At 36.0% G+C, this 14,240-nt stretch overlaps 2 protein-coding genes, 1 long non-coding RNA gene and 1 pseudogene across 3 annotated transcripts; 1 reads left to right on the top strand and 3 right to left on the bottom strand.

The window, feature by feature from the left end:
• Window positions 1-367: 367 nt before the first annotated feature.
• LOC120183521 (secoisolariciresinol dehydrogenase-like) lies at window positions 368-1,985 on the bottom strand. The gene is made up of 2 exons (XM_039188200.1): window positions 1,897-1,985; window positions 368-1,339 (listed from the first exon to the last, which is right to left on the bottom strand). The coding sequence occupies exons 1-2, from the start codon at window positions 1,932-1,934 to the stop codon at window positions 547-549; spliced, it is 831 nt and encodes a 276-aa protein (XP_039044131.1). The 5' UTR covers window positions 1,935-1,985; the 3' UTR covers window positions 368-546.
• A 1,456-nt stretch (window positions 1,986-3,441) lies between these two features.
• On the bottom strand, window positions 3,442-6,507 carry LOC120183518 (mRNA-decapping enzyme-like protein). The gene is made up of 8 exons (XM_039188197.1): window positions 6,233-6,507; window positions 6,081-6,121; window positions 5,900-5,949; window positions 5,667-5,811; window positions 5,046-5,102; window positions 4,352-4,472; window positions 3,813-4,265; window positions 3,442-3,635 (listed from the first exon to the last, which is right to left on the bottom strand). Exons 1-8 carry the CDS (start codon window positions 6,389-6,391, stop codon window positions 3,579-3,581), a joined length of 1,083 nt encoding a protein of 360 aa, XP_039044128.1. The 5' UTR covers window positions 6,392-6,507; the 3' UTR covers window positions 3,442-3,578.
• A 530-nt stretch (window positions 6,508-7,037) lies between these two features.
• LOC120183524 lies at window positions 7,038-9,893 on the bottom strand (annotated as a pseudogene).
• A 2,677-nt stretch (window positions 9,894-12,570) lies between these two features.
• On the top strand, window positions 12,571-12,858 carry LOC120183525. Its single transcript, XR_005521954.1, has 2 exons — window positions 12,571-12,703; window positions 12,779-12,858. It is a non-coding gene; the product is annotated as an uncharacterized LOC120183525 (long non-coding RNA).
• Window positions 12,859-14,240: the final 1,382 nt, after the last annotated feature.

Below are 14,240 nucleotides of genomic sequence, written 5' to 3'. Positions count from 1 at the left end.
CTCGAACTCAAAACCATAAACTGAAGCTCGAAAAAGCTTGGAATTAAAAAAAAAATGAAACTTAACTCGATTAAAGCTTCAAACTCAAACATGAATTTTAACCTTAAATACATGAAACCTTATACTATATTTTTTAGGAAAAAAACATATAAATGTCAATATTATTAATAATTTATATTTTTTTTAAATAAAATATTAATATATATTATTTTTTTGAATTGCTCACGAATTTTTCAAGTCAAATATCAAATAACTCGTTTCGCGTTAAGAACTCGAGTCAAGTCATTTGAGTTGAGTATTTATCGAGCTTTAACTGAATCGATCTCGAGTAGCTCACGATATGTCTCATCTTATTTGCAGCCATATATGTAATTTACCCATTTGTTTGAAAAATTATGGGATAAAACAATATCTAATCCCTAAAATTAACAACTATTTTCAATTTGGTTCTACATTAATCCCGAAATTGATTTATTTTAATTTAGTCCCCAAGTCAATCACTTATTTTAGACTTTTAGTCCTTAATGGAATCTAAGTAACACGAAATTAGGACATAGCGCTGTTGACTGCCATTTGCAACGAAGGGTTAGTGATGCTAACTCCTCCATCAACCATCAAGTTAACACCGCTCAAATACTTGGACTCGTCGCTGGCTAAATACAACGCCGCCGCCGCTACATCCTCCGCCTCCAACACCGTCCCTTTCAAGTTCGCCGCTTCCGAAATCAAGCCTTCCAAGGCTTCTTTCTCCATCCCCGTTTCCTTTCTTAACAACGGCGACGCCACCGCAAACGGCGAAACGCAGTTGACCCTAATCCCATACTGCCCCATCTCCACACACAGATTCTTAGCCAATCCAACCACCGCATGCTTCGACGCCACGTAAGAATGATCGGCGAAACCGCCGATCACCGACATCATGCTAGCGGTGAAGAGAATGCAGCCTCTCTTCGCCGGAATCATGACCCTGGCGGCGTGTTTGGCGCCTAGGAATGCGCCGTACACGTTGATATCCATAACTCTCTTGAAATTTTCGTTGCTTGAATCAATGATGCTGCTCCCCAAATTGCCTACTCCGGCGTTGTTGAACATGACGTCGAGTTTCCCGTGCTTTGAAACGGCTGAATCCACGGCGTTTCGAACATCTGAATCGCTGGTGACGTCACAATGAACGTAGGAAATGGTTTCATGATCGCCGATTTTTTCACATATTGAGCTTCCGAGTTCATCTTGGATGTCGGCGATGACGACTTTGGCTCCGTGTTGAACGAAAAGCTTCGCCGTGCTCTCGCCGATGCCACTGGCTCCACCTGTTATTAATGCCACTTTACCATTTAGCCTATACAAAAAAAAAAATAGGATTCATTAATAATTTAATACTTAGATTATCAGTTTTAATTTATTTTAATATTTAAATTTTTAACTTTTTTAAAATCATACTTAATGCTTAGTTTTTAATACAAGCTCTTAAAAAATTTAGCGTGTTTAGTTCATAAACTATTATTATTTTTGATCTATTTTAATACTTAAATTTTTTTAACTTAACGTTAAGTTTTAAACTGATACTAAAATGAAACAAAAAAACTAAACATTACATATGATTTTATAAAAAATTAAAAGTTTAAATACTAAATAGATCAAAATTCAGGTATGATTTTGAAAAATTAAAAGTTTAAATACTAAAATTGATAGTTTGGATACTAAAGATATAGTTTACCCTAAAAAATAAACTTTAATATCTACTCACATTTTTGTAAAAAAGTTCTCATTAAATCCTCAAAAGTTTTCAGTCAACCGTCATTGATTTCACCGTCACAATGAAATTTCGTGAAAAAACTTATAGCGACGACTGTAATATCATAGTTTCCATTGAGAAAACGAGAGTATTATGTTTACCTTTTAACGACGAAAGCCGCCAAAGAACTGAAACTCATATTTGCCTTAAAACAATAGCGACGGGAAATCAACTCAAAACCTTGATTTGTGTTGCAGCAATTGCCTTGTGCCTTCAACGAATCATTGGGCTATTTATAGAAGAAAATATATTTTTTATTCTGTAAAATTTATATTTTTAATTCATTTTTAGAGGAGGAAAACGATTTCTTAAAGAAAAATATCTTGCATGTGTTTTTTTGTCGTAAGAAGGCATGATTGAGCGTTACATGTAGTGGGGCTGCTATCACTTTTATTGTGACGACAAATTAAGGTCACATTCATCGATTTGGGTTTGATTGGTTAAAATGTCAGTCATATGATATAAGATTAGTATTTTTCTAAAATGATTGGTTTATATTAGGTGGATGTTTTTTTTTTCAAGGATAAGATCATATCGGGTTGTGTTAGAACTTAAGATGAAAAATATCCAACTTCAAGATAATAATATAATAGACATTTTATATATTTGGCAATAATTATTATAATGTCATTCTCTTTATATTTTTTTCTACAAATTGAGGTCACATTCTTTACGACGACAAATTGAGGCCACATTAACGACAATATCTTAAACATCTTAATTTGCACTCGAATCAAGCATGGATGATCGAGTTCGAAATGTAAGAATCATCATTATGTAAATGAACTAAGGACCAAAACTGAACATAAATTGGCAAAATTTTGTGTTGATGAGAGATGTGTTCGAGTTTTAACTATCATATTCTCATACCCGAATCTGACTGTCACATGCAGACATCAAACTCAATAATTTAACAACAAATGCAACTACATTCCTCAAGTGCCCAATTGACGAAGTTATTGAAACGAAGTCAACAAATGGTATAGGAGAATCCTACACATCTAAGGAGCTTACATCATACATATTTAGCATTTATAGATATAAAGATGTTTAAACAGACCTTTAAGCTTCTGAAAGATGGAACCAGCTAACAGCAGCAACTTTACATTGACAATACCAGCCACCAAAACGACCCTCAAACTATGTTTCAATGCCCATTGCACACCTCCAACTTGTACCGTGTTGAACTAGGAATCAGGTCCTTTATAACCGACTCGAGCAACGAAAAATCATGCCGATTAGAGTTAACAAAATGCGTCATAGACTTGCTGACTGAAACCACCGCAGTAGTTATTCCCCTTATCATCCACTCCTGCAGCTGCCGCAGCCAGCCACCCTAATATAATGCTCATCTCATAAAGTGGAGGGAAAAAACACACTCCAAATAACAATCACGACGGATATCTCCCTCCTGAAGGGGAGACTTAAAGGTGCAGAGAGAATGGTGATTGGAGGAGAAAGTTCGAGTTTAGGAGATGACTTTGATTCTTATTCTCTTTCTTCTCTCAACACTATAAATTAAGTTCTGTTGATGCACGTGAGCGGCCTTTTTCGCCATGTTGGCAAAACTTGATTCACGTTCTTTTCTTTTTTTATGCATCGATGCCTGCTATACAAGCTTGAATGCCAGCAGAGTATGTTTTAACATTTTATCCTCCGTAAACAATTGGTGTGTATATCAAATCAATAGTCAAAGTTTAGATAGAAAATCGATGAAAATAAAAAGCATGAGGTGCACATTGAACATAAAAATGAAGTTTTTGAGGATCGAACTCTAGGGTGCTCAGGCGTGTTGCACCATTTGCAATGCCTGACAGAATATGTCAATGAATTGATCATCCTAGCATAAGAACAAAACAAAGAATTGACAATTAGAAGCCTTTACCCTGAGTGGGAACTGGAAAACGTGTATCACTGATTGATCTACTTGCTTATTAGCCATTATACTCGGGCCCGTATGAGATGATATCAATATTAACATTCCAAGTGAAAAATACTCGGAAAATTACATAAATACCTGGACAAGCATTAGTAGTGTATCACGGACTTTATCCCTACTAATCAGAGGTCCATTGTGCAAATTAGGCGCACCAGGAGTGAGAGATGCAGGTGGAGTAGGTGGTGGAAAGGGTTGAAGCATTGGAGTGCCATAAGGACGTTGAGGATTGACGGGTGGATGAAGAGCAGAGACAGTTGGATTTGATGAAGAGGGAGGTGGCATCATCAACGAGGATGAGGAAGGGGGTACAAAAAATGAAGAAGGCTTTACAAGATTTGTCACTCGGTCGCTGTTACTTACTGAATCAAGAGAAGGTTGAGCAGAAAGAGGATGGGATAACACTGATGGCGCAAGTATAGGAGTGGATATGGCAGATGGTGCATGAGAAGAAAGAGGGGTAGTCGAGAGAGAACGGTAAGGCTGTGCTGGTTTTGTACTGTTTGGAGCATTACTTCCGATATTTATAGCAGCCTGAAATTAGTAAAACCAAATAACCTTGAGAGACATCAGATAAATACTGGGCCTTGAAAATCAGTAAGTGTCAGCAGTCAACATACACTAAAGAAATTTACAAATGACGAATCTTGAGGAACATCAGTAGGAGAGGCAGTTGCTGGTGGCTCCAAGGGGCCTTCAATTACGGACATGCTAGGAACTGCTTCTAGTTCCTCAAATTCACTACACAATAACAACAGAAAAGCTTAGGACACTTGGAAACAATAGGAAGACAATGAAATTAAGATAGAAGATACTTCCAGGAGTAGCAAGATAGTGTAGTACAAGGATGATGGACTTCCAAGGATCAAATTAAAATTCCACCATAATTATTTTTAAACACCACATAGATGCCCTTTTTAGCTAATCATTATTGCAGATTTATCAATATTACTCATAATTGGTCTTGAGAGGATTATCTATTGAATTAGATGAACCTTACAACATATTGATATGGGAGTTTGCGGTTAAAAGAAAAAAATTTGCATATAAAGCTCCTGTCTCGCTCATCTACTCCCAGCATATACTACCAATTCCAATTTTACAGTTCCTAATTCGTTTTCCCTTCACTCTCGCCTAACTTTTTTTTACTGTCATAATATATGTCACCCCACAATCCACTCTAGTCAAACTCTCAACCATCTTTGCCTCATAGAAGCATCCTGCAGGAGACATGGGAAAACTTAACATTTAACTATGTCCTAAGGCTTCACAAAAGCACTAACTCCCTTATAGATGCTTCATCAAAGCAATTACCTTGCGCTATAAGATGCATTTGGCTTTGTAGGAACTTTTGAATATGCATTAAGTATTCTGGGAAGAAGACAACAAATACAATGTTAGGGACCACCAAAAGAAACAGACCAATAACTTCTCTTATCGAAACAATACCTCAAAATATACACCGACACAATCTTATTTGTGTGCTTTCATGGCGTTCTTAAACAACAAAAGTTTAAGGGTAGCCATAATGCAAGGAAAATTTTGTTTTATAACATTGTGATTAATTGTCAAGTTACATGCAGTATATCATATTGCATATCATTCACATGTTTACAACTTGATAGTTGTTGAGCTAAAAACACACACATTCTCTGTTTGACAGATTAAAGTGCATTGACCCCACTTAACTAGAATCTTATTGCCACATTTATGAATGCTTAGAACTTCAATAACCATAAGTGATAAGATTATAGTAGGGCCTTCAACTACTGAACCCTTCCTATCGGGAAAAATAATTGTAAGAAACGAGGTACAATATAAATAAGATACATAAAAGATCTAAACCTGTGTTTGAATTCACTTTGGGATGATCATGTCCATGTTCAAATTCGATTGCTGGAAATTAGATAAATGGACTAAAACAAGATGTTATACCTACTAAAGAGGTTTGCAACTTCCTCACATTCACGTGGATTATAGAACCAAATGCCATTAACTTCTTGTGCTGCATTTCGATACAACAAGTACGGACCTTGAACCTCGTACTCAAAATCTCCCAATAGATTCTCCACTAAATTATCTGTTTTTAAAAAACAACTTTTGTACCAAATCAGACAAAAGGGGAGAAAAAAAGTGTGTGCTCTTTCATTAAAATTAAGAATTTCTACCTGTGTTACGCCGATTCATGACAATGGACTGGAACCGAGGTTGAGTACTCCTTAAAACCAAGGAAAATCATCAATCATTTCAATGAGCTAAATCAATTCCCCAAGTTTTAATTACTTGCTTCTAAGCTCTAAAACAGTTAATGCTAGGAATAAAAGACTAAAAAATATCAACTTATTTTACCTCTTAACAACAAAGAGTGATCCTTCAACATCTTTTCGGCTCTAAATAAAAAAAAAAGATAAAAAAATTAACGATCCAGACATTAAACGAAATAAAGAGCAAAAAATTAAGAATAAAAAAAACTTAAAGAACAGATTTGTGAGAAAGAGAACCCATTGACTACTATCGATGTCGAATTCGTAGAAGGTGACGTGAGCAGCTGTGATCAAGATCTCTTCTATGAAAGCATCGATTCTTTGGAGAACAGTGAGATTGAGTACCTTCGTGTTCTGTTGATCGAGATTTGGCATCAGTTTCCCAGTCTGAGACATTTCACTATTCAAGTAATTTGAATCTCTAAACCCAAAATCCCAATTTTCTTAATGATTTTCCCGGGAAATTTCACCTTTTGTTTTGGGGGGATTAACACACCATCGTCAATAAAATTTTCTCGAAATATTCGGAAAGTAGCAGTGCACTGATTTTCAAATGACCGAAATAGCCTCCTGAATTTTAGTCATAAATAAATATAGGGTAAACTATAAAAATAGTCTCCAAACTTTAATGTATCTTACTTTTTGGTCACAAAACTTTTGAAACTTACAATACAGTTATCAAACTTTTAGTTTATTTTCATTTTGGTCCCTGCTGTTAGTTTTTGCTGACGTGACACTTAATCCGTTAGTTTTTCTAACGTGACAGCTTCTTCTTCTTCTTCCTTCTTCCTTCTTCTCCCTTCCTCCTTCTTCCTTCCTTCCTTTTTCTTCTTCATTCTTTCTTCTTCTTCTTCTTCAAAGCAATCATCCTTTTGACCATTCCATCACTCCAAAATACCAACAACATCAACTTTAGATCACATTAATTTGAATTGAAATATCCATAGAACATATTACACTTCTTTTTTCCAGTTAAAAAATATTGCACAAAAACATCCACAAAAAGCCATTCAAAATATCACAACATTACACGTTTGATCTTTCAAACTCTATATATGTTGTTCTTATCTGCAGCTATGGTGAGAAGCCTCGAAATTACCCTGAGTCCAAACATCATGTTCCTTTTGGTTCTTGCACTCGAACTCCATGACCCCGCGCATCGACGTCTTTAACCCAAAGTATCTCCGGTTCTCTCCATCGTCCAGCATGTGCCGGTCAGGCCATGCCGTCATGTCTTTAATCACTTCCATGATCACATCTGGTGGAAAGATTAAGGATTTTAAAGTTACAAGACAATACTCTTTTTCTTTTTTACTTTAGCTTTTCTCAAATCCACAAATGGAACAAAGACCCTTCCCTACATTGAATTCTGCATTATTTTTTACAGAGTTTATTAGAGCAAAGACAAAAGCAAGTCACCTACTCTTTTTCATTTTTGCAATGGTACCAACAACATCTCTACTTTACTATACTCTATTGGGCTGCCAAGTACCTTCATAAGGTGGATACAAGCTTGATTTTCTGAAGCAAGATATTCAATTTCCCTCAACGGCAGTCTGATTGGTTATTTCAAAGGCCAGAGAGAAATTAGACAAGGAGATCCTTTGTCCCCTATCATCTTTGCGTTGGATATGAACATCCTTTCTAAAACTCTTAATCTTGCTGCCACCAAAGGGATCTTCGGGTACCATCCTAAATGCAAAAAGTTAGGCCTTACCTCTCTTTTGCAGATGATCTTTTATTTTTTTGTAAAGGAAACCCTGATTCAATAGTTGGGATTATCTCTGTATTAAATCACTTCTACCACATGTCTGGTCTTAAGCTCAATATAAGCAAGACTGAACTCTTTGCTGCTAGAATTTCTTCTCGGAATCTTCAAATTATCAAATGCATTTCTGGTTTCAAACAAGGTATTCTTCCTGTCAGATATTTGGGGGTTCCATTAGTCACTAAAAAGCTAATTGAACAAGACTGCCAGCCTCTTATTGACAGAATCAAGCTTAGACTCCACCATTGGTCAAGCAGACTCCTAAGCTATGCTGGAAGACTTGAATTAGTTAAAACGGTCCTGTATAGTATGGCCAATTACTGGTGCAGGCAATTCAACCTCCCTCAGTCTATTATTAATCGTATTAACCAACTCTGTTCCAGGTTCCTTTGAAAATGAACGGACCAGTCTGCTTCAGGAGCCATAGTCAGTTGGACCCGTATATGTTGCCCCAAATCTGAAGGTGGATTAGGATTGAAAAACATCAAAACCTGGAACACTGCCTGCATGGTCCAGCTTATTCGAAATGTTCTTACAGGGCAAGGGTCACTTTGGGTCACTTGGTTATACTGCTATGTTATAAAAACTGAGGACTTCAAAAACATGGTTGTTAAAGCTTCCTACAGCTGGAGCATTAAGAGATTAATGAATCTTCGATCCACTACTCTTCAAATTCTTAACGCGGGAACTACTATAACCATAGATGTTTGGGAAGTTGTTCGAGATAAAAAGAAGCAAGGTTCATTGGCATAAAATCTTATGGTTTCCTTCCCACATACCGAAATTCAGTATGATCACTTGGATGGCTATCTTGGACAGACTTCCAACTAGAGAAAGACTATCTCGGATGGGCATCGTCAATTACTGCAGTTGTGTGTTTTGCAATGATACTAATGAAGCAAGAGACCATTTATTTTCTGATTGCAGTTTTACAAAATCTCTATGGAGCTCCATACTTACCCTTACTCAACTGCGAGTTCCTCATATGACATGGGATGAAACTATTAGCTGGGCTTGTGAAGAATGGCAAGGTAAGTCCCTCATTACTACTATCTTGAAGCTTGCTTGGACTTCATTCATCTATATGATATGGGAGGAGAGAAATAGAAGAATTTTTCATCGAGGATCACGAGAAGTTGACCAACTCCTATCTTCCATTAAAGAGATAGTACAGACAAAAATATCAATAGATTATATAATGTTAATTGTAACCTTTGTAACTCTTGGGGTATAGATTAATCATTTTTGTTGTAAGTATTTGGTTATAATCCCTCTTTGGGACGTTCTTTATAGTTTCAATGCTCTTTTGGATAATAAAAGCTAACTTATCCAAAAAAAACTTTAACTTTAACTGAAGCATCATTGATTCTCCAATAACTGAGCAATCTCATCTTTTCATGCATTTTACTTGAGGCCTTCTATGCTAATATTCGAATCGAGTGTCGAACACTGAGACTAAAAATAAATAGTAACAACATAAGTCGAGTTGGCCTTGGTTGATTAATTCTGTTTATGTAAACAGAGATGATCTTCCAATGGAGATCACCTGGGAGAATCACATCGATGATTTGTCACTAAAATGTACAAAGAAATATGAAATTAATGCATGGATGAAAATGACCTTTTCTTGTGCGTTTGAGAAGCACACATCCTTTAGCAAGCAATTATCTACTGCAAATCCCCAGTAAATTCTCACCGGGAAGAAGCTCGCTGCTAAAGCTGCCATTAGAGCCACTGTTACTTCCATTGCCACCGCCTTTCTCCACCGGAATAACAACTTCTATGTTCCATGCTTCCTTCAACACCCTTGCTTTCAATATGGCCGCCCATCTTAAGGCTAAACATCGAAACCCAAAGATATATTCAACGATAAAACAACACTAAGTTTTTCATTGGATTAAGGTTTATTGTTTTTCATTGGATTAAGGTTTATCATTGTATACCTGTGGCGGCGCCAACGTTTAAGGTCGTTATATCTTTGGCGGTCCATACATTGACGGCGGAGCTGATTACTGAGGCCAAATGTTCACGTTCGGCTCCCATGGCTTCAGCAGCCTCCACGCATTATGCATCAACTAGAGTCGTGGCGGATGCCACATCCATATCCGTCTTTTTCATCGGCTCATCCATCCCTCTTGCATGTTGGGTCGATTTTGGAATCGGGTTTTGAAGCTGAAGATGTTTGCTTTGAAGAAGAAAAAGAAAAAAGGAAGAAAAGAAAAAGCACAAGAGGAGTAAAAAGAAGAAGTTGTCACGTTAGAAAAGTTAATTGGGTTAAGTGTCACATCAACAAAAACTAACAGGAGATCAAATGAAAACGAACTAAAAGTTTGATGATTATATTGTAAGTTTCAAAAGTTAGGTGACTAAAATACAACTGTCCTAAAAGTATAGGTACTATTTTTATAATTTACCCATAAATATATGATAAATTCACATGAATTTACTATTTCTAATTTTTGGTACATGTGAAAGTACATGCAACCTCTATTACATGCATAGATCCAAATTAGTCCCTCTATTATTACATAGATCAATTTAACCTCTCTACTAGTAAGAAAAATCAAATAAAACCATTTTTTTTATAGATTTGACTTCCGAAACAGATAATAATTGGAATAATCAGAAATGATTATGTGATTATGAAACATCCAAAATCTCATACACCAGAAAGATACCACCACGACTCCACTCACTTTCTGACAAAAATCTTCAAATCGTTGGCAAATGGCTTCCTAGTTTGTATTAGGGTTGCTGCTGTGAGCCAAATAAACTATTGCTATCATCGTCACAACAATCGATGTACCCAGAGACAATACCACCTACCATTTCGATAAAAATATCAGTAATAGTGACACTAATACATATGTACCATCACCTTTGACATTAGCAACAGTGCGAATGTGACCATCGTTATAATATTAAACTGTCGTTACAAGATATAAATAGTGACGTAAATGAAATTTTAGCGACATTATTTTAGGAATTATAATTAATGTTCATATGTTTGTTACATTATTTTAGTGACATTAAATAGTCGAGTCTCGGATTGAAGTCGAAAATGTCCATTACTTTCTTCAATCTGCTCTTTTTCTCTTTGCCATCGACTATCAATGGTGCTTTGCCCTTCGATTCATCGTTGCTCTCTATATCAATGCTTGCGTTGCTCTTCTGCATTTTCTTTTCTTTATTGTTTTTGTTTGTTTGGATGGAGAGAAAATCTTAGAGCCGAGGAAGAGGAAAAGGAGAGAAAATTGGAGCTTTTTGTTCTTGATGAACAATTGGCTTGATGGATGATCAAGTTTTTATAGGGGATTCAAAGCATGGATGAAGAATCAACTATATTATTGTTGACTATGAAGCAATTCAATTACCACTTTGTTATTAGTTTGATATCTTAATTATAAAATTTTATAAATTACTCCCTAGTTCATCTATTCACCCCTATTTGATCGATGTGATATATTAATTTACTTCAATAAGGAACGAAAACAAAATTTTATGTCAAAATACAAACTTTTTAAAAAATATATTAAAAATTTAATGAAAAACACATTAGGGAAATGGAATTCAACCATCAACTATACACATTAGGTATGATTTGTCATGATGGTAACATGATGACAACGGATCGGGATGGTCGAATTTTGTCCTTAATCCGATGTTTCGTGTCAAATTTGGAATCGAGTCGTAACACAAGAATCTAATACTTCAATCAAGAAATCTTTAACCCCAAATCATCTTGCCTTGAAACTTAAGCTTCACGTTCCAAAACCGAATTTCCATTTAAAAATTACAAGACTCAACTTTTTCAACAAGCAACTAACAATGCCACTATCAAAACCAGTAAAAAAATTGCAATGCTTAAGCAAAAACAATATCTGTCCTCATAATATGAAAGCCAGGGTCGAATTTCTACTGTCCCTAGAGTTGGGTACGCGAAAAATATGGAACATATTCAGGCATATATATTCGGTAGCCGATAGCATCATCTTTTCCCAATCTGCTATTCTTCTGAAACGAGCATGCTAAAAATCGATACTTCGCAGGCTTCCACAGGCAGTCTTTCTCCTGATAAAGTACAAACGCTATTGAAGGCAATACGGCGTTGCAAATCGCAATGAATTCGATTCTGAGTTCAACAAACCACCAAAAGTGCTACCGATGCATTGGAAATTTAGATGTCAGCTCAGCTTGCCTGGATTTGTAGTCTGGTGCGATGGGTTCCCGTTCTCTTCCAAAATAGAGAGATTCAAAGTAGGTACAGGGACCTGATTAAATCCGTTAGACTTGACCGCCATGGGGGAGGTGCAGTATGAGATTGTGACTTTTTTCGGTTCAAAGGTTTCGACAGTTAACTCGTCCGCTGAATCTTGTTTTTGCAACATTTCCATATACCGTAAAGATGGGACATCTATATTCGGTAGCTGATAGCATCCTAGTTCCCAAAATTAAAATTTCCATTCGTTATTTTGTCAACTGATCTAAACTTCACTTGCAGTTGATTTTCGAGGGTGGTACATGATAATGCTTTGCTTGTTCTCAAGATTTGTTCCGTCTCTAGTCGTTTCGGGACTTGATTTAGAAACCCTTTGTGCATTGTGAGGTGTTTTTATGGAGACTGATGCTTATATTAAGAGAATTTGAGTGAATGGTATAGCTCGAAGGGTCTAGTGGCAAGAATTACCGAACTGGTTGTACTGGTTGTACTGGTTGTTGTTTTGCTCTATTTTCTTAATATATAGCAAAACGAACCCGAACTAGAACACCAACCCCTAAATCTGATTTGACCAAAAGCCAAAATACTTAAACCCGAAATTCTAACTTGCACTGTGAGTCATTGAAATCGATGTATCGCATTTCTGTTTGCTAGGTGTTATGCTCGGCTGCATCCTAGAGCTGTGAACTGTCGCAAGAAGAAATGTGGTCATAGCAACCAGGTTTGTATGCGTGTGCTGCTGTGTCTGCGGTTCTACTTCGATGCAGTGTACTAAATATTAATCTCTCTTTTACAGTTGAGGCCAAAGAAGAAGATCAAGTAAACTACGAGTATGGTGGTTATTTCATCTGCTTCAAAGAACATGAACACAGAACTTGTCAAAAAAATTCCATTTGGTTCTTTGCTTTACCATTTTTCTTTGAAATTTAATATCTTGATATTGCAGTTGTTGAAAATTGAGGTTCATACATACACTTTTGACCATGTTGGCCAGTTTTACTTTATGGATTGCAATAATTTCAAAGTTCTTCATTGGAAAGTATTTAGTTGTAATCTCGGTTGAACAAATTTCCTCCAATAATCACTTTCTCCAACAATTACCTCACTTTATTCCCCCATATCATTAGTTATTGGGCATCGCTATTCGTTCAGGGCGTTACTAGATAATTTTTGTCCTGCTTTGTTTTTGGTTGTATATATATTTTTTGATTAAGAGTACAGGGTAGTATCTGTTCAACCATTTGACATTGAATGTCCACACACTTGATATTCTTGGTGTTAAAATCCGGGACTTCAAGAAATATCAACAATTTCTTAGAGACTGAGGTTGTATAATTTGATCGTGTCCTATGAGGTGTTTCGTTGATTTTTTGTAGCGGACTCTACTTCCTTTTGGGTAATGAAATTTTAACAATTATCCACAAAATAGACATCTTAATATAAGTAGTTGGCATAAACTAATGAATTTTCATTACATATTACAAATAGAAAGTAGACTTATAAAATTGGGGCTAAGAACATAAATTGCATTGGGACTGAATGATAAAACAGCTGTGTATAGGTTATTAATAATAAAAATAACCTATCTAGTGGTATGATTCTCGCTTCGGGTGCGAGAGGTCTCGAGTTTGATTCTCGGAGCACTCCACTTTTTCCTATGGGATAATAAGTTCTATGGACTTCTAATTTTCAAATTTATATTTAAATGCTCTTTACGAATTCCAAAAAAGTTCATTAACAATTGAAAATAAAAGTTGAGGGTCAAAGGAGAAATGATTTTTCAGAGAAGTTTGACAGCCAAAATGTCATTAGGTCAGTTATAAAAACACAAGGACTAAGTTGTTGAGATTGAAAGGGCAGGGATTAGATGTAATAGTTCGAAGTGTATAGGGACCGTGAACAGATTAAACCTATATGAAGCCTTTCATGTTGAATCAAAGCATAAATACCTATTTAAGTCCTTACCAAACGGCATACAGAAATTGTCGTTTTAAACAGAGCATTTTGCCGCCATCAAGACCTGACTCTTGCTTTTCAATTTATTATATAATCATTGAAATTTCTTATTTCTTTCAGATTTCTCATCAATTAACTGTCCACCGTCATCACCTCTCACTAAACCTCACGTCAAGTTTGATGCGGTACGTTCTATATCACATCCTTTTCTTTCTTTTTGTTTTCTTTTTCCTTGATAATTTTCACGATGAAAAGAAATGAGTAGATCCGACAGAGTTTTAAATCACTGGTGATTAGTATTT

Source organism: Hibiscus syriacus, unplaced genomic scaffold, assembly GCF_006381635.1.
Source record: "Hibiscus syriacus cultivar Baekdansim isolate YM2019G1 unplaced genomic scaffold, ASM638163v2 tig00112789_pilon, whole genome shotgun sequence".
Classification (NCBI taxonomy): Eukaryota; Viridiplantae; Streptophyta; class Magnoliopsida; order Malvales; family Malvaceae; genus Hibiscus; species Hibiscus syriacus.
Note: the sequence above shows the minus strand (reverse complement) of the source record. Positions and strands in the feature narration are given on the sequence as shown.